Source organism: Aptenodytes forsteri, unplaced genomic scaffold (genome assembly GCF_000699145.1).
Source record: "Aptenodytes forsteri isolate BGI_AS27 unplaced genomic scaffold, ASM69914v1 Scaffold190, whole genome shotgun sequence".
NCBI classification, from domain to species: Eukaryota; Metazoa; Chordata; class Aves; order Sphenisciformes; family Spheniscidae; genus Aptenodytes; species Aptenodytes forsteri.
Window position 1 is genome coordinate 1069639 of NW_008794597.1, and position 23116 is coordinate 1092754.

General features: G+C 37.6%; 1 protein-coding gene across 1 annotated transcript in view; it reads right to left on the minus strand.

Annotated features, from left to right (window-relative positions):
* Nucleotides 1-23116, minus strand: part of LOC103893543 (neurexin-1) — a 491522-nt gene that overhangs the window by 224492 nt on the left and 243914 nt on the right. Inside the window, exon 11 of the mRNA XM_019470311.1 lies at nucleotides 4539-4720. Coding sequence (XP_019325856.1) covers nucleotides 4539-4720 — 182 coding nt within the window. The remainder of the gene's footprint in view (nucleotides 1-4538; nucleotides 4721-23116) is intronic.

The window sequence follows — 23116 nt, forward strand, 5'->3', positions numbered from 1 at the left end:
CTACCCTGAGTTTAATTCCTTTTTATTTTTGTATGTTTACTATATCCTAGGTAGGATAGTCAGTCTTCTCTTGCTGGAATTACAGGGAGTTTTTCCTCAGCTTCCCATAGAAGAGGGTTAGGACAACGTTCAGAATGCTGCCACATCTGCCTTATTCCTTATTTTTAAACCTTAGGATGTTTGTTATCAGAACGATCTTCACCACTTCACCTACTTCAGCAGATCCATAGCTGTAACTGAGCTTAATTAGTAATTCCTCGCCCTGCTTGAGATAATAGAAGTGATCCCAGTTTAGCTTAAGTAGCTAGTGCCCCATAGGCCGGCTGTCTTTTCTGGAACACCAAAGCGGTAAGATCTGAAATGCTCTGCTGGTCTTATCCCACATACAAACTTCTTGTTCTCAATTTCAAAATCAGCCGTAACCATAAAAACAGCACACTGGTTTTATGATCCCAAAATACTTTGATTTTAAAACAAATGACACAAACAAGGAAGACACAGAAACTGCTGACTCTTTCCATCAGGCATACAAAATGTTACATTTAGTTATAGTTTAAAATTTTTCATTTTAACAATGAAAGATGAAAACATGGCATAATTTATACTTAAAACAATTTTTAAAAATGGTTGAAGTCTACTGATGGAAATCTATCCTTCTTGTCTTCATTAGTACAGCAAATACCACTTGTGCCACACAGGAGAATGCCAGTTTCCTCTGCTACCAGCATTGCCAGAAAGAGCAATTTAACAGGATTTCTTAGCCCTTCAAGGCAATATCTTTAACTTCACCTTGTTCCTCACCATAGAAAAACTGGAAACTTGAGGCAGCAACAGCACAGTGCCTGTGAAAGACAATGACACACACATATACACACACACACACATTTTCTGTCTAATGACTTGGGAGAAGAGGGTGGGAAGAGAAGAAGAGCAGAGATAGGAACAGGAATCACTGACAGAATTACCTAAGGGCTTTAGAAGTCAATGAAAAAGCCAAGCACAGAAGTGCACATGGTGATTAACCGAACACTGTGTGAATAAGCTGCCGCCTTTTCCGTTTGGCATGGAGATGGATGTGGACCATGCCAAGAAAAGGGGGAAAAAAAGGAGGATTACAGTAATTCTCAGAGCTATCTGTCCTTCTTTTATCTGTCAACAGGAGAAGGAAGTGGCAGTACACTTTTAGGCATGATATCTATTTCCTCTTGAACTAGATCTTCCAGGAGAAGATCTTCTCAGGAAGATCTTCTGATCTTCCTGAGGTCAGGAGACCACTTCCGTAACAGAAGTCAAGTGATTGCTGTGAAAACTAATTGCTGCATCTCTGGATGACTAAACCATATTAACATCCCTTTCTTGAAGCACAGGGATGTATATGTATCATACACACAACCAGGCCTTTATATCTCGGCTGCTACAGTACAGGTGGAGTTTTATAATAATCTATCTTGGAATTTAAAATATTGCCCTGGAACTGTTAAGCACCTGGTAGCAATGCAGATTACACATTTTTTAAAATGTTTCTCATATTAACAATGGTTATATGGGGATGTTAAATGATTATTTTAAATAAATGTGTTCCTAACCTAACACTAAAGCTGTGATTCAGATGAACAAGTAGCAATTTTCCAAATCAGAATTCGTTATGAGCTTGATTTCATTATTAGGTTTACATCGTCTTTAAGTAAACAGAATAATAAAGAGGGCAAGCACGCACTGAGGTACCATAACCAAACTCGTAATTTCCTCTTCCATTTCTAGAATGAAGAAGGTTAAGGGCAAGCTACCTCATAGCTCTGTTCTGAAACATCCCAAACAAGCACCCTCCCCAACATGCTAGTGAGGACTATGGTCTAAAATTTTTTAACTCAAAGCAATAGTTCAAACTTGCTTTGCCACCATTCTTCTGAAAATACACTTAAAACCTATCCTTACACATCTGTCCCAAATTTTGTCACTGGGGAGGATCTGAGTGACTAATGACCTCCTGGGTAAAATGAAAGCTCAGTAACAAAAGAACCAGTTTCTATCATACTGTAAAACTGAATTCCAGCATAATTAAATCACAACTATATCCTTGTTATAATGTTATATTTGTTATAATGTTATATTTGTTATAACACAGGTAAGTTATCCATGCATAGTGCATCTCAGTGTACACTGGCATTTATTGCTCATGCATATTCATTATACAAACAGGTGAGCGGGTGCATGCAAAAGAACATGCAGAATTAGACTCTTCCTTCCTTCCACTATTCACAGCTTTTGCATGTTTCTGGTTATTTAGTAGATAAAACATTCTCAGTGGCACCTCAACATCGATGCAAGAAGGAAGTTTTGAATGACACAACCCTCCTACTACTTTTATTAGTGCTAGTTTAATGCAGTAGCTGTTACAGCTAGTTTAATAATGCAGTAGCCAATATCGAAAAACTTCGATCCAATAAACTATTTTTCAAATATAATATATACATAGGCCTCTCTGTTTCTATGTTCTTCCTCATTTTTATAACCGTGATGTTTCACAATATCTTGCTGAGCTAAAATAGATCTCAGGTAAAATTACCAGAATTGCCTACAGTTCCACTGACTTGAGTAAGATATATGTTCTTTGGTACCATGAGTGCTTTTGAAAATACTGCCTTTCAACTTTCTTTTGAATACTATCCTTATTTGAAATAGATTCCGGGAAATTATATCCCAGTTTTCCAAGCTTTATCTAACATTGACAACCCTTAAAAAAATCCTTGCCAGATGTCTTAGGATTTCAGGTCAACCCCTTAGTGTCTCCACGCTAGAGAGAGACTACATTGAAGCAGCTCTCAGAAGGTCAGACCTTGTTCCAGTGAAATTGCTGCACAGTTATCACAGATTTTGCTCTCAAGCAGAGAAGGCTTCAGGGAGGTTCCTGAAGTCTCTTGCAAAGACCACGGAGGAGGCCAGGGTCACCTCACAGACCATGATGATAAAAGGCCTTTTGCTGCTTTACAGAAATTTCAAAAGACCAGTAAAGTATAATTTATGATTTTCCCCATCCCTATTAAGCTGGTAGTGTTTCTGACCATAGAAAACTCTCAATTATTCTTTTATTTCTACCATCTGTTGCTATAGCATGGGTATAAGAAAGTTATTTGTGGGGAAAAAAAAAACCAAAACAACCACTTATGAACAGGCAATAATTTTTGATCTCCAACTCATAATTAATGAACCCAATGTTTGTTTTAAAATGGAAAAATCAAGGCTAGACAAAAGATTGCACGAATATTATGGTTTTGATAGACTTCAGGTATAGTAAAACTGCAAGAAAAACATTCCTTAATATGCTAATGAAAAGAAAACACTGTAAGAAGAAAGTAACACTGTTGACCACAGTGGGTGGATCTGGTCTCAGATTGCAAAGAAACAGGCAAATGATGACTAGGCACCTGATGTTAGAATTGGCTTTGGAAAGCAAATTTTTAAATTCTCTTCAGCAACACAATACTTGCTTTGAAAAATGTAGGTTCTCAGTTTTTCTGACACCTGGGAAAAGTTGCTTTGTTCACATTTTTAAATTAAGATTGTACAATACTAGCCAGCCACTTTGTCCATCCATTTCAATGTAAAAGAAGGGTATAGACAACCTCTGAATTTTATTTAAGGCCTTCTTTCTTTGTTTATTTACTCAAGCCAGTAAATTAAAAAAAATCACCTTGGTCCACAATGCAAGAGTGCCTTTACAGAAATAAGGAGCCTGGGAAGACTGAATACCGTAATTCCCTCTAATTTTGAAAATGATCACTGCTGAATGTTTTCTGAGGGTAAAAGTGTAATTGGTTATAGATCAATAAGTAATTTCATTCAAAAGGAACTCTTCTGTTCCTGAAAGTAGAGAGATTCTTAAATCAAAATCAAACTAATACATTAACAGAGTTGAGACTAATCTAAACAAAACAACAAAATTTTATACTGCCCTAGTTAAGTTTATCTGAACTGATCATTTATTTATGTTGCCATAAAAATCCAGACGCTTTCTATTTTGATTGCTAGTTATTTGCTTTAAGGCAGCTGAAATTACTTTTTGAGACTCTCTAGCTTGACAATCTTGCTTTCTGCTTAAGATTTATCATCAGAAAGGAATGGTGAAATCAGAGGATAAATTCTAGTATTAACAATAAGCACAGTCAATTGTGATAAACTGTAATTCCCCCAGCAGATTCCAGATTAAATTCTCCAGGATTAACGTACCTTCCTCTGACATTGCTAAATCCTGGTTTATGTAATTAGATTGCAGTAAACTGCTATATATGTACAGGTATCACAGTATGATTTTTAATTGAAAAGCCATATAAAGTAACACTGTATAAAGTAAAAGGCATTTTGAGAATGTCTGAGATCCTGTACAGTATTGTATGCTATAAGCCATTATCATTTAGTTCACTATTGACCCTAAGAGGTTCATTAACAAAATGCTGTATTTACATTAAAATAAAGTAAAAAAAAAATACAAGAACAATCAAGACAAGAAGAAATATCATGCATTTGTTAATAATACTTACGATATGCAGCTCTAAATAATCTCCGAGCCCAGTAGAACTGTCCACTCGTACCAACACAGCTTCTTTTTGAACAGTACTAAACCCTATTGCCAGTCTGTCTGCACGAGTGCTTGGCCGATCGTTAGGAGGCCACGTGTAAGTGATTTGTCCACCACCTTTGCTAAAGATATATGTTGTTCCCGCTGTAAAACAGAAATAGAGATAATTAGCTCACTTGCACCAATGCAAACCCACATGGAAATCATACGCTCTACAAAAATCAAGATGTTCTATATAACAAATGGATTCATAGAAAGAAACAAGACTATATTTCAGCATGAAGGGGTCTATCTCTAAAAATTTTGCAGCAAGTGAAATATTAGTGCTTTTTATATAGTGCAATCAACACAGAATATAACATAATTGCATATGCAGTGACTTAAAATACCATAGCTCTGATTTAGAAAAACCTATCTATTCAAGAGAGTTCTTAAGCATATGCTTGAAGAACATGTTTCTGTGATGTGCAGAACAGGGATGAGTTGAACCAAACGCTTTCCCAAACTGGGCCTATGTGGAGAAGAAATCGAGTAATTCCAGTTATCTCATGAATGACAAAAAAATGCAGCTCCTTATTTACACAATGAAAATGATATGCACTATATGATATGTCATTGTGCCCAGCGAAGCAAGACATTAACAAATACATTCAGATAAGACTTTTACGGATCTGAGGTTTATCAGCTTGTGACAGATGGGGATAACAAATGGAAACATACTTTACTTGTCATGTCAGGACAAAAAGATATCCGTCTACCATCTAAGCAAGCAATGGTTTATTTGCATAATGCTCAATGTATAACTTATAAGAGTGGAAATCTTTGCACATTATATCCAACGTGCACTCACAAAATCTATAATCTGTTTTAAACAAGCATTGTAATCTAAAACCACTTTGCACTCAGGTGCTTAACTTCATCACCAGCATATTTCCTCTGAACTAAAATAGCAGCATATCCAGACATTTTACATTTAAAGCTTGTATCCTAACAACAGTATAGAGCAGGCAAATTGTATGCATGCATGCACTTGATCTTTCATTTATAAAGTAACTACAAGCTGTCCACTTCTTTTCTATGAAGACATGTCAAAGCCTAGGGAGATACGTCAGCGCATTGTAAATACAGATGTCTAGTTTTACTAGCTGTTCTAAGCTGGCTCACTGCGTGGCTACTCTCCATTTTATTAAATGTAATTCAATTTATTCCACCCAATACTCTCACTACATACTTCCCATGTCCACCTAAGGAGATAGTACATAACAACATAATTGTCATTTTCTTCCTTTCTTTCAAGATAGACCAAAAATGCTGTGAGCATACAAAAGGCTCTAAAATCCCTTGAACGTGTAGATTTTTAAAGCCGAAAACAAGAAGGGTTGTATAGTTACACCACTCCTTCAACTTCCAGATGTCTCAAAATCTTACTCTACTGCTGAGCGAGACTGCTTTGTGTCAGTCTCAAAGCAAAAAGGTCACCTGCTCTTTTTGAAAAGGTATCCTATATTTATCTTTAACATTGTTTTTCCTTTATGGAATTACGTACCTACTCATTAGTTTTTTCTAGTACCATCAATTTGTCATATTTTATGCACTGTGCATAGCACTTAAGAAACTGTAAAGCTCATTTTGTATCAACACACTTGCAGGATTGCACTGTGCTTCAAATAGATCTCTTGGCTTTTCTCTTGATGGCAAAATACCAACCTGCATGTGTTTTAGGAAAACTTGTCAACTCTCTTTAGCAAAGACAAACACAATAACAGATCTGATATCTAAGGTTTCACTCACACTCCAAGTGAAATCAGGGTTTATAGTCATTGTAAAGAATTGTGCAAGAGTAGTGAAGATAGGGGCTGTGCCTTAGAAATCTTGGTAATGGACATGGGCAAATGGTGTCTGGTTTAGGAATGTGTGTGACAAAAACCTAATCTCCTGCTCTCCCAGCCTTGCTTTCCTCATATGTGGTGCTCTGAAATGCACAATAATCTGCTGCATGCTATTCAGTAATGATGGTTGAATCGCCAGTTCTAGTACATCCCAAAACAAAGATACAAGACAGGTAATATCACTCTTGATGGTCCCCAAGTTCTCTTCTTTGCTGCGACTGTTGACTTCAAACCTTGAGCCAATTGAGGAGTGAGAGTTTGGACCTTCATACAGTATATGTCACACTGGTGTCTGTAGCGAAAGGATTTATTCTGTGTTGATGAAAAACTGAGGGCTTGATCCAAAGCTCATTAAAAACACTGACAGCCCTTCTGTTGACTTCATAAAATATTGTGTGAGTTCTCCTCTTTGCTGCGACTGTTGACTTCAAACCTTGAGCCAATTGAGGAGTGAGAGTTTGGACCTTCATACAGTATATGTCACACTGGTGTCTGTAGCGAAAGGATTTATTCTGTGTTGATGAAAAACTGAGGGCTTGATCCAAAGCTCATTAAAAACACTGACAGCCCTTCTGTTGACTTCATAAAATATTGTGTCAGGTCACGAATGAGGTTCTTATAAGTAACAAAAATTAGAAGGCTAAGAAAAAACAACTCCTTACACCTCAATGTCACAGATGAAACTGTTAGAATAGTGCATAAGATTTAAGTGGGAGTGCATAATTCTCCTTTTCTTGGTTGTAACAGACGTGTTTACCCAATATAGAAGACAAAGAAAAAGCCTGCCAAGCGATGGTGGAGTCATACTGAATACAATGACCCAGAAGTAAGTCTCCAGATCTGAACAATGAGAGACTCTGTTGTTCTTATTCAGAGTGAATCTTTGTCGCAGTTTTTTGCTAAATACTGCCCTTCAAATAAACCAATGAAGAGCAATTCATTCCATACTGCTGCTGCATTGAAGCCAAGGTCAATGTCAGTAGGGCAGGATAAATCTAGCTGTAAATCTTAAACTACATAGAATCAACATCAAAGTTAAAAAACTTATCTTTTATCCATGATAACATGTGGCTTATGGTTTTTTAAGGCAAAGCTTTCCCTTCTTTAAAACTGTCCATTTTGTAGCTCTTTGAACTAACTGCGTGTCTGGTAACAGGCTAATTAATCCATGCTGATGAATACAGATCTGCCTCTGTCGAAGCTGTACAGGGAGTCACGTTCTTTGAATTTCCTGTATTAATTATGAAAAAAATGCGTCGGAAGCCATTTGAGAATAGGTCCTCTAGTGTTTATATTTCAAGAAAGACAAATATAATAATGTAAAATTTATTACTCTGGGATTGATCTCAGCTTATAGTCCGACCTCCCATTAACTATTAAAAGCTAGAAACTGAGCAGTTGTTCGAAACCACCCTACTTACTATCAGTTTTGGATCTGTTAAGAAACAACAGAGGAAGCCTAATTCACTTGCCCTATAAAGGCTTTTATGGTCTCTGACAAACCATATAACGTCTCTGCCGTTCTTTCAGAACATTGTCACTAAAAACCAGCCATCTTTCTTCTCTCTTTTAGCTCATGGCACTGTGTTGTTTGGGGTTTATCATCTCAAGAGAATTGAAAGCAGCAGAACTAGAATGTCAAGAATAGCAATGCCATCAGCACAGTACTTGTAAGTAGGTAAGTTTGTAACATGCCAGTTGTATCTCTCAGCCGCAGAATTTACTGCGTAATTCTTTATGCATCCATGCATCTAAACAATGTTTAGGAAAATGTCCATACAGCTCTTTGAAATTCTTAACTGTGAAAGCACGGTTCCTATTGTAACAAACTGCCAGTGGTCAAGATACAGTAATGTTTTTTAATGGCCTGGGTCTCTCAAGTCCTACTTTTTGCAAAATTCATCTTTATGAAATAGTGCATTCATTTCAGCACAGCCTGGCAGCAGCTCAAGGACATCTGCTTACCTATACAGTATTAAGCAGATAAATATTTTGTTTAGTACCCATTTACTGTATCTATTACTGTGTTTGACTGCAAAGCTTTTCAATATTTATTGCTCTGAAGTCACATCTGATGTAGTTTAATAGTTTGTTCAAATCAACAACAAATCAACAGCTTTCTACCTTTCTTATGTTCATCCCAGTTTTGTGTTTAAGGTATGTTTCACTGAAGGGTAATGTACATAATTCCATTTTTCCCATATAACATAAGTAACGTAATGTTTATTTTCAACATTCACATCAGGTTTTAGATTCTGATTAAGTGAAAGCAACGTTTTGACTGAGCTCTGGACCCCAATGAACTATGATTCCATCACACTCTATAGCTGGAAAACTGAAGACTGAAGCCTGTAAACTTCAATAATGAAAACTATTAGCTGCCCTTTCATTAATAGTAAAGCAGTTTTTATCTGTTATAAAAAATATGAAGGGTAAGCATTGCTGGTTATAACAAGAAATTACCCAATAATGTAATTTTCTTCCTTCTGTATGTTATCAGTACTTTACTTCATTATGGGCTAGAATGTGAACCCTCTTATTCCCACTGGTAAGTAATTACTTGCATTGATAAACCTGAACCCAGTGAGACTATTTGTGCAGGCTGCTATTAATTACCAAGAGTGAAGAATTTACAATATGAATCTATCTATATAGATATACATTTGCACAAATATCTATATGGTGGCATTAATCACAATTGCTATGTTCAGGGGAGCATATAAATCTCCATTAATACTTCTTTTTACATTTTCATCTATGTATTTTCATCCTGCCCAAGCTGAAGTTCCAGAAAAGTACACAAAATTTCCATACATAGATTTGTACAGATTTTCTAAGGTAAGTAAAGAAAGGAATGCTTCAAGTCTGAAACATGATATGCCAGGGGGAGGGAGGGGGTGTCTCGAAATAATCAGTTTGGTGGATTAAAAAACAACTCTTCCGAGTGTTTCTTCTTAGACTGTAATGTGTTATTAACTACTAACACAGAACAGAGAATATATGCCACAGGATTGAGGGGGGGAGGGAATGGCCATTAGGGTTAACCATGGGAAGAAGATGGGAAGAGTTGCTGGAAGAGGTATTTCAAACTAAACATCGGATTCAATTGAACACGTCCTGAAGGCATCCTGGTACGCTCCCTCCCACTAATCCGGGCAGAAGCCTGAATATGATTGTAACTGCTTTGCTGCAACGATGACATCAGGCTTCTCTAAATACAGTCTATTTAACAGCAGAAGAGATGTATTGGATGGGGAAGAAGATTTTCAAATGGATCATTGCCTGTAGCTCTCCAAAAGCTTGAGCCATAGGGGTAAGAATGGAGAAATATCTCATTTTCTGGCCAGGTTCCTCTTAGACTCGTGGATAATAGGGTCTAGGAGTGTATTTATGATGTTTCTTTGACCACACTCAGCTTGACAAACCTTAAAGGGTCATAGTTTTCCTGGAAATTGAGCGCCAGTCAAAACAATTTCTAGTTAGGTCCTTAAACCAATCTGACTGCATGCTCGAACTATGACTGTCGCTAGCAGTCTTATCATGCCGGTACATTTGTCAACTCTAAGATCACAAACGGCATAGCATAATTCCTTAGTAATTCCATTATCTCGTTCATTGATCTTCCATTCTACCAGAGTAACCATAAGAAGACTGACTGACCAAACCAGCATTGACAAAGACCGTTGCTGGGTTTTGTTATTAATACCTTCATTAATGATATCATCTTACCACTTCAAGTAAAGATGCTGATGAAAATAAAGAAAACAGAAAATGTCTATCTACCTTCTGTCAGCCTTCTGCAGCACCCACCTTTCACTATGCTACAGCTAAGCTCTAAAATTCAATTTTTCTGTGAGGTACTAAAGCCACATCACATATACAGTGGCTGCTGCTAGCTGAATCTCCAAACTTCCAGCACTATCTATGATACTACTGAGGCATCTGCACTCTCTGCATAGGTTAATACTGTGCTGACTGTAGTCTAGAACTGGAGCCTATTTCATAGCATGGGATGTCTTGAAAGTTATGGTCAAGAAGCTAGTTTCACCCAGACAATAACTAGATGAGTATGACCTCAACCAGCTCAATCATCAGCTGAAGCAATTCATTAAAATAAACCAACAAAGCAGTATCCCCAGTATATAAAAGATGCTGAAACAGAAGAGCCTTCACCTCATTGCTGCTGTCTGCTGCCTCTTCCAGTTTATCTATCAACCAGTCAATGCCAGTATTAAACAGGTAGAGATAACACACAGCCTTCTACATTCCTTGATAAACAGAAACCACACTATGTAGCTACTATTAATTCAAACAGAACTTTTCGTTGTATTAAAGAACTTCTCTTCCCAAACCACTACAGAGACCCTGATTTGCTTTATCAGAGCCTACAATGCTTTCCATCACACTATATCCAAGTTTTCACAGAGATCTATAAAACAGTGCTGTGCGTGGTTTATTATATTCAGCTATCCCCAAGAGCTGTCTCCAGGTAAAGATCTAGGTGATAATAGAACAACACAGTCTCAAGTCAAGCTGAGCATCCTGGCCTTTGCAATGACATTTATTGCAGATTCAAGGCAGTAACACAGAAGCAAAGTTTTTTCCTCAGACCACAAAAGTTCCTATAGGTAGCTTAATCAGCTCAGCACCACATTCCCCCTCCAAACACACACATGCACATGTGCACAAAACAAAACCAAACAAAACAAGAAAAACAGAAAACCGGAAAACCACTCTTTTCTCACTCCTCCTTTCCTCCAGTCTTTGGCAATGGTATTTGGACAGTACCATGACCTGGTAAATGCTCTGTAGGTGGCACAATAGCATTCTCACCTGTCTAAAATGATCCCTAGGGTCTTCCCATAATCTGACCTTCTGGCAGCAGGCTCTTGACTAAAAGGAGTGCTCAACCTGACACTGGTCACTGGCTCGACTGACAAATGTGCAACTCTATCTTTGGCTTCAGCCACTTGGACTGAAGCATGGTCTGATTCCAGTTAATTCCCTGCATTTGCTGAGAACTCAGTGGAATGCTTCTCCATGAACTAGGTCACATCATATCTCTCCCAGTAGTGCAAGAAAGAAATGCTTTTTCCATGTGGAGAGATTGCCAAACTTATTTAAGACCCTTTAAATGTTAAAGGTGCTATACAAACACAAACCCTCCTTGTTTCTGTCTTTGTGCTTTATATCTCATCGTTTATATTTTACACTGCATGCCATAATAAAGTGGGGGAAAAAATACTCCATTCCAGTTCCAATTGCTCTTGTAATTTTAATTCCCCAGTTTCAAATGTGAAGTCTTATTTTTAGGAAGTTTCTCTGTGGAGGATAACCTTATGGAGCCACACAACATATCCACTGTCCTTGCTCATCCTCCAATAACTTTTCAATCGAATATTCAAGTTCAGCCAAATTTGAGAGATGGGTAGGCAGAAATTTCAAACAAAATTTACTCTTAGCAGTTTAATGAAAGTCAATGAATGTGTAAAAGAGAAATATGTAGAGCTCAACCACTGTACTTTTTGCTTGGCAATAGCCTGTAGGACACTTGGTAGTTGTATATTGGTGGGCCAATTAATACACTCAGTGTGCTACGCTAGCCAGACAATGGTGCCACACATTTGAAGTGTCATCAGGAGCTCTGGGCAGAAAAAGGAACAGAAGCTATTGGATTCTTGCAGTAAGAGAGAGTAGCATTTGGGAAACAAGGCACCATTCCATAAAAAATCAGGATTCATTATTTTTGCTGCTTTTGGAACAAAATATTCATATTTCAAGCCAAAATATATCATATTTATCTACAATGAGGCTATCTAGCTCTGTTGATTTCAATAGGGTCACTAAGGGACAAACAACTAAAACTTGTGAGTAATGATGACTCACCGGATATGTATGCCTACAAAGGACAACTTTTATGCAGCTTAGCATCAGTATTACAAGTTAGCATCATTCTTACCATCATAAATGACATAGATGGTTAAAACAAAAGTTTCAAAGAATTTAAAGGATTTTCCAACTGGAGTGATTCTAATATCTTTACTCAAATCAAGTAGCATCTTACATCTCGAATGACCCCATTGATTTAGATTAGATCACTTAACTGGAGTAAAGTACTACTCAGTTTGAGTAGGCACATCAAACTAAGAGGTTTCAATTGTGTTTAAAATGAATATAATTTTGAGAAGGACCTTAGCTAAGCAAGAGCTAGCTGAAAGGACTCCTAAGAGAATGTAGAAATTAAGAGTATCTGTTCATCTGACTTATTAACAAAATATGAGTTGATTTACTGAATGCCAATAGACTTGATAGTATTAGGCACTGATTCTGTAAAATTATTTTGATTATATTTGAAACATCCACAGTAAAAAAGTTCTGGGGTCTGTTGATCTCATTAGCATGTTCATTTATACAAAAAAGATTATTTATTTTATGAAAGGGTACAGTCTTTCTAGTGCAAATCTGACACAGACTGGTAAAAGAAAATTGTTGTTCTTCTCCAGAATCTCTCAGTTTAAAAATTTTACTGGCTGCCTATTACCTATCACTTTTCCAGTATGGACGGCTGTTCAAAATGAATTTAGAACATTTCTGTATGATATGTAAGCCAAGTAATTCCCCATTAGTGCCTTGCACCTTTATGTAATGTAGATGGTTAGAAAATGATATATTTCTGAAATCAAAGCCTGCTTTAAATGTCATACTGCAGTCAACATGAAACATTTTAATCCATTATAACTCTATTAAAGGTAATAAGGATACGACGTGTCTGCTTCTGAAAGCTTGCCAAAAAGTCAGATGGAAATTAAAAGTCAGATGTCTATAAATAAGGGAAGTTTTTATTCCTCCTACAACCTTGTCAACATATAGTTAAAGATAAATTTCTTGAACAGTGTCTAGAGAAGTGGAAATTGCGTTGTCGGGAAACACATATGAGAAGGCAATGAGATGAAAAATATTTCCAGACAGATAGAACGTAAAGGCATTATCAGACTGAAATTAGTAAACTCAAGTACTCTTGAAGACAATAGGACTGTTCTGGTCCCCACACTCCTTACATTAGGAAATGTCAAGGCCCTATACTTCAATTTAACTACTGTTACATTAAATTCCATTAAAATAAATGGATTGCACGTGCACTGATTTGCTTCTTATGGCTTATTAGTCGTGCCAACATACAAAATGAATGCAGTTAAGGGGCTGGTTAGTTGAAGGGATTTGTAACAGGATGCAGAAACTAGGACATTAGCTCAAATACTACGCAGGTCGATAGAGACCAAATGTTGTTACCATCTGTTGGTGGCCTATGTGAAATCATTCAGTGGTTCCAGTCCAGGGACCTTACAAACTCAATGGATACCTGGCAAAAGTTAGAAATTCCGTAAGCCAAGTAACTTGAGTTGTTAGAGTTTCCAACCTTGATGACTCAACTGGGGGGCCTGTAAGTTGAAGACAAACTTCTTATTCACCAGGATCTGAACATCTCCCACAAAAGTAGCTCTGCACAGATGTGCATATAGGCCAAAAAACAGTAGAAGAAAATCCAAAATTAAATTTTCTCTGTATAGGTCTATCAAAAGGCAATGTACTTTTCCAAGAAACGATATAGCAATTTTTTTTAAAGTAATTATTTCATGCAAAACAGAATGCCTGAAGTTATGTTTTTATTCAAGCACCTACAGTGGTATCCTGATTCTCAGAAGTGTTGCAGCATTTCTGGCAACCTTTAAAAATCAAACCCCTATTCTTGAAATGAAGATACAAATGTGAAATAGCTGGCCTTAAGTTATTTAATTATGTTAAAATGGACAGGAGGTTGGCTGCAAATGTCTAGAATGCTTCTAAGCTAAAGTCTTTATTTCTTACTGGCTTCCTTACTAATACAATACTCCAGCTATCCTATCTTGCTTTAACTTAGTTATTTTTAAGTGACATTTATATTATCTTCCTTGCTAAATTGCGCATCTCATAATTTACTCTTGAGAAATCCTGAACTACTTAGAGAGCTCTCAAAAGTAGTAAAAACTTGTCTTAGAAGAAATGCATAACATACTGAAAGTAAAAGTGCTGCTAACTGCAAGCCTGTTAAATTCACTGAAAAACGCTACAAGCACAACAAGGATGTCAGATGCTGGACTAAGATAAGATGCTACTGTTACTTGCAGTGGAAAGATGGTACTGGCAACACTGCAACTTACAGAGTTTGCTGAGATGGAGCCTCTTCTGAAAATAGCAAGTTGTATTATGGACAATGTGCAATGAAGTTTGATATTGTTCATTTGTAAAGGTAGTGAAGAGTAAGAAGATCTGTGGCATACATGCTCTCCTACTAACTACTCAATTACGAATAGTTAGCAGACAAAATAGCGTTGTGGTAGCATTTCTGAACATTTTCAAGTAGACATACGTGGGCTATAGCTGAAGAAAAACGGAAAGACCATAGTTTCTTAGAGATGTTACATCTTGAAATGCAAAAATAGCAACTATTCTTCTTCTAACAAAATGAAATGAAATGAAAGATATTAAATCTCTGGAAAAACACAAAGCTTAAGCCTCCCTGAAGCACATGGATCCACCACTGAAGCAGCTGTTCAGTTGCTAGAGGCATCTCAGAGGCAGATCTGGCAACGGGAAAGGCTGATGAGCAGGCTACATATTAACTGCAGTCTTGCAGCATTGTATTATTGTTTTGCTAACTCCAAGTATGAACAAGCCCAAAAATTCATGACATTTCATTTCATTTGATACAGAGAGTAATAACCGATTTTAAAAATCCTCAAATTTTAAAAGCAAAGCTAGTCTTCACCGCTATTACATGTACTCAAACCTCAGAAAAGCATCAGGTGAAAGAGGAATACTATGTAAAAATATCTGGTTGGTTGGCTCAAGGGAAGCCCAAAAAGAAGAACCAGCAAGCAGCTACAAATGATACTCTATCTGGAAAGATTTCCTAGTTACTTTCCCAAGGATTGATTTTGGGACATCAATGTTTCCTTACGTTATCAAATTTGCACATGAAACAAATAGTGTTTAATAGGGGTACACAGATGCAGCTGTATTTGAATCTTTAAGGTTATTAGACCATTATAATAACAGCTAAAAGGGACCAGCCAGGTTGGGCCAATTCACTTCCTTCCTACTTCTTTCTGTTCTACTACATAATAGATTTCCAGTTGTGGTCTGGCACAAAAATGCTAGATGCCTTGTCATTATGATAATTGCTATCATTCTTCTTTGGAAAGTCCTTATGCTGTTGTTTGTAAGCAACAATTCACTGCCAGCTTCCGAGGATAAAGAGCTGCAGTGAAAAAGATGCATCTTATGTTTTTCACTGTTTTACACAGTTGAGTAATTAGGGAGCATGGTTTAACCACTGGACTCCACAATGGTGTTTGAAGAGAACCTGACAAAACAGTTTTGGGGTGTAAGCTGTTCATTCATCTCAACGGGGACTAACTAAAGTGCCAACACTGACACTTCATATGCCAGTACTATTAGCTATGACTTAGTTCACCCACGTATGCAAGAAAGGTGAGCAGTTAACCACCCTCTGAAGACTAACCCAGCCTAATTAGAGCAGTGATTTGGTGTAGGCCCTTCACTTCCAAAGGTCTGGCTGGAGGAAATTATGATTGCTTTTATTTTCCTGAAGTGAAGACCAGTCTCCGATAGTTTGGGAAGCCTTACTTTAATACAGCACTTTATAGTAACATACACAAAGGTGTTAAGAACCCTTCAAAACTATAAGTAATACCAATGCATGTGGAAAATTCTTCTGTGCAGAAATGTGCTCAAAGATAACCCATTTTTCAATAAGCATTCGTCTAAGTTTGCTAAAAAAACCCAACCCAAACCAAAACAGAACATTTCCCAAGAAAAGAAGGAAAAACCAGTGACTCAAATACACTAAAAACCAGTCTTGCAGAATCAGCTAAGACATACTAACTTGGAAGTTTTGAGGACTCCTGCACTACAGTATTTCTTTCACAGATTCCATAAAGCATTTCTAGAAATGTTTCTACATCTCATACAAAGAATAAATCCACTGAAGACACTCAAATATTAAAAAAGTGATTGTATGCTATTTGACTTGAAATTCATTACATTAAATTTTACAAGTCATAAGGGAAAGAAGGCTCTCTGTCTTACAAATGTTCATCTAATGAACATCAATCAGAAATTAAGATTCATTATTTAAAACTAGAAGGTTTTGTTCATATCCTGTTTAGTTCTCAAAGGACACTACGTATTCCTTGCTCACACATGCTGGAGTCTCAATAAGATGGCTATTCAATGAGAGGCTGGCTTTGTGATGATTTTGCTAGCATTTGTAAAAACAATGCAACCTAAACACTGCAGTTAAACAAGAGAGTAGTATTTTTGGAATACCCCGCTGTTCTAAAGTGCATTGTGAATATTAACATGTTCCAGTAAATTAGTTTGCACTCATTATCATAAGCAATTACTTACTGTTTAGATGCTGCTGATATTAAATTGGCAAGCAATTTGCAAGAATTAATACATAGCATAAAAAGCTTTTCAACATTCTAACAGCATGAAAAGACAAATGTTTCTAGTAACACAGACCCTTATACACAGATGTCTCTCTCTATATATAAAAATTCTGTGTATCTCTTCCTATCTGATATCTCTTCTTCAGCAGCAAGTGGGTAACTACCTGAGGCTCTGTGACAAACTCTTTATAAACTTTGTTTTGATGCTGTGGAGTAAATCATAAATACCTCGGGCCAAATGCGACAGTAACATCTCATTCGCACTGAAAGAGAAACTGTTTTCATGCTCATTTTTGAAAATAATAGTTTAGAAAATATATTGATGTGAAGTTCAGTTCTCTGCTCTCAAAGCTATTACTTGTACCTGGTATAACACTGTCAGATGGCAAGGGTAAATAAACACCCTTGTCCTCAAGATACAGGTAGGAACAGAACAAGGTATGGAGAACCTGTCCTGCTTTCGGCAATAACAACAACCTGAGCCTATTTCTCTTCAGCCCAAGCAAGCAGTAATCCCAAATGAAATAACCAGTCACCTCAAAATAAAAACCCAAGTGAGAAAAGAACTGGGCCTCCTTTTCTGAAGGTCACTTAGTGAATATTACAGAGGCATTCCTAACAGGGTGTTCTGCCTAGCCACAGAAAAGTTGCAGATCATGTAGCATGAGCCAAAGGTAACCCAAAGAGCATTGCAGGGAGTCTAAAACAATGGGAACAATTTGCTTTGTTACTCAGTTTACATCTTGGCCCCAAGTTTCAAGTGAATTAGGTCCCAGCTGAGAAACACAGCACGTCTTTTTGGCTTACATGACACCATTCCTCATGTTGCTCCACACAAGAGTGGAGTCAGTAGCAGAGGCATCCCAGAGCACGTCCAAGGAAGGAGGTCAAATGCGAGGATTTGGAATAGGCTCTTGCTTCCCCTGAGCCAGCCTGCACAGCTGAGAAGCAAAGAACGAGCACGCAACAGTCCTACCTGCCAGCAAATACCTCAAAGTTGGCCCTCTGGATACAAGATGGACACACTAATCCTTATGCTCCAGTGAGCACAAAGACCACAGTACGCCTAAGTGGAATTTCAGACCCATGCTTCAGTTAGTAATGCACTCACAGATCCTGATCCGGTGGGATTAAGCATCTATTTAAATTGCAACCCACTGGTTGAGGGTATGAGATTGTAAACTACTTGCATGGATATTGTGCCTACCTACCTGTTTATACAAAATTGCCTTTAATGCGACCGTGAACCTTAATGTGGACCTTGGGAATCGCAGTATACCGTAAACAAACCACAGTGGTTTAAGTAATTCCCAGAATACATTTCTAAAAATATAACTTGTGATCTCAGGTCCCAATCTTTCAAGCTACGTTTCAGCCTGGAACCAATTACTATAACCATCTTATCTCATAAAATACACAAGACTGTAATAGAAACACTAATGCACCCTTAACTCTAGGAGCGCAATGGTCCCTGTCTGCCACGTTCGATTATGCAAGCTTCTATTATGTATTATTGGGTTGAAAATATCTTCGGTAAAAATAGGCATCATTTTTTAAAAATCATTTAATCAGTTCTTAAACATTTTTTACCCTATTCAAAGCTGAAGCACTTTCCACACCTTTCTTGTTACTACCTTTAAAAACATAAATTTCTAAATTTTTTTTTTTAATCAAATTTTCCAATTAGCCTTGTGAAGTTAAACTGCATGACTTTTGGAGCTAAAATTGATGTGTGCCTTGATCGCTGATAGAAAGTAATGAAGTTCTCATCTGATTAGCAAACCCAATTTTTTATTCTTATTGACCTTGAATAGAAAAAACATTCAGCAATTGTTTGTAATGAGAGTGCTTCAGATAAAGCGATATGCTCAGAGTAAGGCTTCAGTCACTCTGTATTTCCCCATCCATCAATCCTTCATCCTTTCCTTCTTCTAATCCTAATCTGCCAGAGTTCTGACAAATTTTTTGGTTTCTAATGATGTAGCAGAAACCGTGAGCAGCTCTCAGAGCCATAGGCCATGTCTCCAAACAATTCTCCCTCTTCTGCTTGGGGAAAAAAAATACATGATCTTCTAGCCGATGTTCAATATTATTGTCCTTAAGCTACTAACTCCCTGTACACTAAAAGAGAAGGAATGGAAGCTTCAGATTACCTTTTGGAAAATAAAAGATGATGTATAACAGCATGCAAGGAAAAAAAAATTCACCAATCCCAAAAGAGCAGTTTCTATATTTTCTGGAGAAATCCAGACTCATCTACATCCAGAATCTTGGCTGTACCTGAAATTTAGCCATAGGATTGTTAAACTAGAACTATAATGAGAAAGAAAAACACAAGACTATTTCCTTAAACAGCAATTGCTATTAATTCCTGTTAAACTGCATTGATGTTTGTAGACCCAAACTTGACCTATTCATATTTGCATTATACAGAATCTTAGCAGTGATGGAAAATGTCATGTGTTTCATGAACAGGAATCCTCCCTAAAGTCTCATAATCTTATGATATCAAAAACTGAGGGAATCTGAACTTTCACTAAGAAAAAGTAGATTTTTAGAATTAACAGCTGTACATGTGACCCCAAAATACCCTAAAGGCTCCTTAAAAAATAAATTGCAAAAAATAAAGAGGGACTCCTAATTATGTTTTAAACCACTGTAAATAACGAGGCATTTTTACGTTCCATAGCAGTTTGCTTTTCAACATCTCAGAAACATGAACAATTGTCCAATACAGAAATAACAGTACAACTAATAGGAAGGCTAGACCTGATTCTCTGCTGCTGCACAAGATGATATTGGGAACTGGTGCTTTTTAACCTTCCTGTGTGACCTGACTCCTTCAAAGCCTACATAAGAGCAGTTCCATGCACTGATCAGGTGTGGTTTTAACGGAAAGCAGAGGGTATACACACGCCATGAATAAGGGAAAGGATACAAAAAAAGCTTTGGATCGCTTCAACAGTAACGTCAACAGAACTGAATCCAACTCTTGCAAGAGTCACAAGAAGATACAAGATTTACTTTCACTCCTGAGACAGCATAACCAAGGAAGAAAAAGTGACAAAGTTACTCTGTGAGCCTCTTTATGCTTATGCAAACACACAGCACATCTTAAAAAGATGTTGGACCTAAAGAACCAGTCTTGCTCTAATTGCTGTGCTGGTGGGTGGAAAAGTCTGCTTTTGTAACATGTTAGCTCAATCTGATAAACTTGACATAATTGTAAAGCACAACCAAGTCACATGCAAATCCTCTGAAACCATGTCAAACAAGCCTGGATCCCTCAAAGTCCAGACTATGTTATCCCAGGAATATTATCACCTCTTTCCTAGGGCAGCATTAGTGTCCAAGAGACCTTGTGGTACACTGCTTCAGGGAGCTGATGCAGCTGAACTGATGCCTCTTCCTCCTTCCGAATAGCCTGGACGGCCCTATCTGAGAGCTGTGGACTTACACTGCCATGGGACTGAACCCACAGCCCTGAAGAGCACTCTTCTCCTAGCACCCACGTCAGGGCACACTTAAATATTTTGTGGATGTTTCATCTGCTCAAGGGATTAAACCCACTGTATAAGACAAAAATGATAAAGAAAGAGTGAAAGTCACAACACTGCAGACAAACAGAATCCACGAGGTACTGTAGTAATGCAAACACAACCAATTGTCAGCTTTTACAAAACACCACCTAATTAGAGCTGTTATCAAAATGAAGGTCATGTTAAATGGTACTAAGCACACCCTGTACTTACACTGATATTCATGTTAATGTTCATCAAAGTAATTCCTGTTTTAAAAGGGATGATTGCTTAGTACCATTATCAGTCTCAGCCTCAATATATTATGCTGTCGCTAATACACAGAAACCTCAACTTCAGAAAAAGATTCATTATCTCAAGTGCTGAGTCAGTATGAGCTGTGTATCTCAGAGAAAATACAGTTTCTGCACAGAAAAAAACATACTGTTTGAGCAAGACACTGTGCCCCTAAGTCTTCCCTCCAGTTTAGGCGGTGACCTGGATCCTACATCAATAACTCAATTTATTAATTCTGGGCAGCATATAGTAAATTGTTTTCTGTAGCAATCTTTACTGATGGAGGAGAGCTATTGAGGAACTTTCTTCTCCTTTAAAGAAGACACTTTAGCTGTCACATCGTGTGTAACAATCAATGGTTCCCCTTGTTTCTTTCAGTTGCTTTCCAAGTTGGCAGCCTTAAGAGAGCATTTTCAAAAGAAGCCAAATTCATATGTTTTCCTCGTGTTCTTCTATGCAATGTTTTGTATGGGAATAAAGTGCCATTTCATCTGAAAAGATACTCTGAACTATTATAGCTTGGGATTTTTTTGCCTCAATGTATTTCATTTATTTATTTACACTCAAGACAGATAATAAAAGAACAAGCAGCCTGACCTTTGGACAACTGTCAGAAAGCCCAACTCTGCAGCTACAACAACCAGCGTGACCTTCTTCTCTACATTCAGCAGCTAACAATCACGCACAATAAGAGAGAAAAAAGCAACCTGGCCTGTGCAGAAAACTGGACTCGGTCAGGTAACGCAGCCTGTTCTCAAAGCACCTGAAGACGTATGCTTTGTGAACCCTTTCAGACCATCTGGGACCCACCAGCTGAATTTCAGAACTGTTCACAGTGATGCCCTGCCAGCAGCAGCTCCCAGTTTTGCCAGAAGAAATTTAAAAACATTTCTGTAGCTCTATCTCCGTCATCTCAGACTCGGTATCATGTATCATCTCTCTTTCTGTGAGCACCATAAACACCATATTATTTGCTCCTCTATAATCCATATCCAATTTGCACAGCTGGGTGTGCAAAGAGCTGGTAAGAAGGGTTTTGAGGGCATAGTTCCATGCACGGAGACCTCAGACTCTGCAGTCTTTACCCAACACACCACTGGAAAGCAGGGTAACTTGTTCACAACAGCACACTCGCTGCAGCAAGTCGGCTGCCTCATTATATGCCAAAGTTTTATTTCCAATAGATTTCAAATGCTCCACATACAGCAACCAGTCCAAGGTCAAGCTCACCAAAAGCACATATTGCAGCAGGAATGTACATGCTGGAAAGTAAAAGACATAACTAGATATAAATGAAGAGAACAGCTATCATGACTACTGTTAATTCCCTATCAATAATCCTACACTCCAAGCAAAATACAAGCAGCATATGGCAGTCATGCTCAGAGAAACAGAAATAACCACCAATATATTTTCTGGCCCCCTTCTACACTGCATCAATAGTGGCTTGGTTTTATTGGGACAAATATATAGTGCAATATTCTATGCCATGCAATATGCTATACCACTCAGAGGGCATGTTGTTGATTTTATTGATTCAGTTTTCACACTAGTGTAACCCCATTATTGTCAGCAGAGCAACTGGAAACTGCAAACAGATTCTTGACTGATAGACTGATATTTCTAATTTTCTAATGTATACAGCTAGCTTTATTTCTGCTTTTTCATTTGACTTTTCCTTTCTAATAAACCCACTGCTATGGGACACCTAGTCAATGGTCTTCTATTAAAAAAGGGACAGAATTCAGTCCATTAGAGGCATTTATTAGTATTACTAGGATTTTACAACATGATAGCATAATCTGTCCTTTGCCTGAAATAAACACTCTTAAAGGAAAGTCCATAGGGAGGGTAAAACTGAAGCGTTTTTTTTAAGTGGTGAATACTAATCAGATATATAGCTGGAGGAAAAATGTTATAACAGGAAGATACAGCAAGTAGACCACACAACAGGTACGATACCAAGGAATCAAAATATGACAGTAGCATATGCTTTGGAGAGGAAGGTGGGGGAGAAGCAATCAAGGACAAACTGACAAGAGGAAAATATAACTATCACTAATAGGAGATGGAGAGGAAAATCAGGACAGAAAGGTGAACATCTGGATACCTGCAGTGAAGTCAGCACGCTGGGAAAGGCGAGCCAGAGGTTTCACAACTGGAGACTCCAGGCTCTGTTACAGCCCAGGAACAGGCTATCAGGACTTTGTGCTAGCACTCACGTTGTAATGATTCATGCATTGGAGGATACCTAGAGTCTTAATCACCATACCTCTGCTATTCAAACAGGTCTCACCTTTCCTGGAATCTCCTAGATCTTTA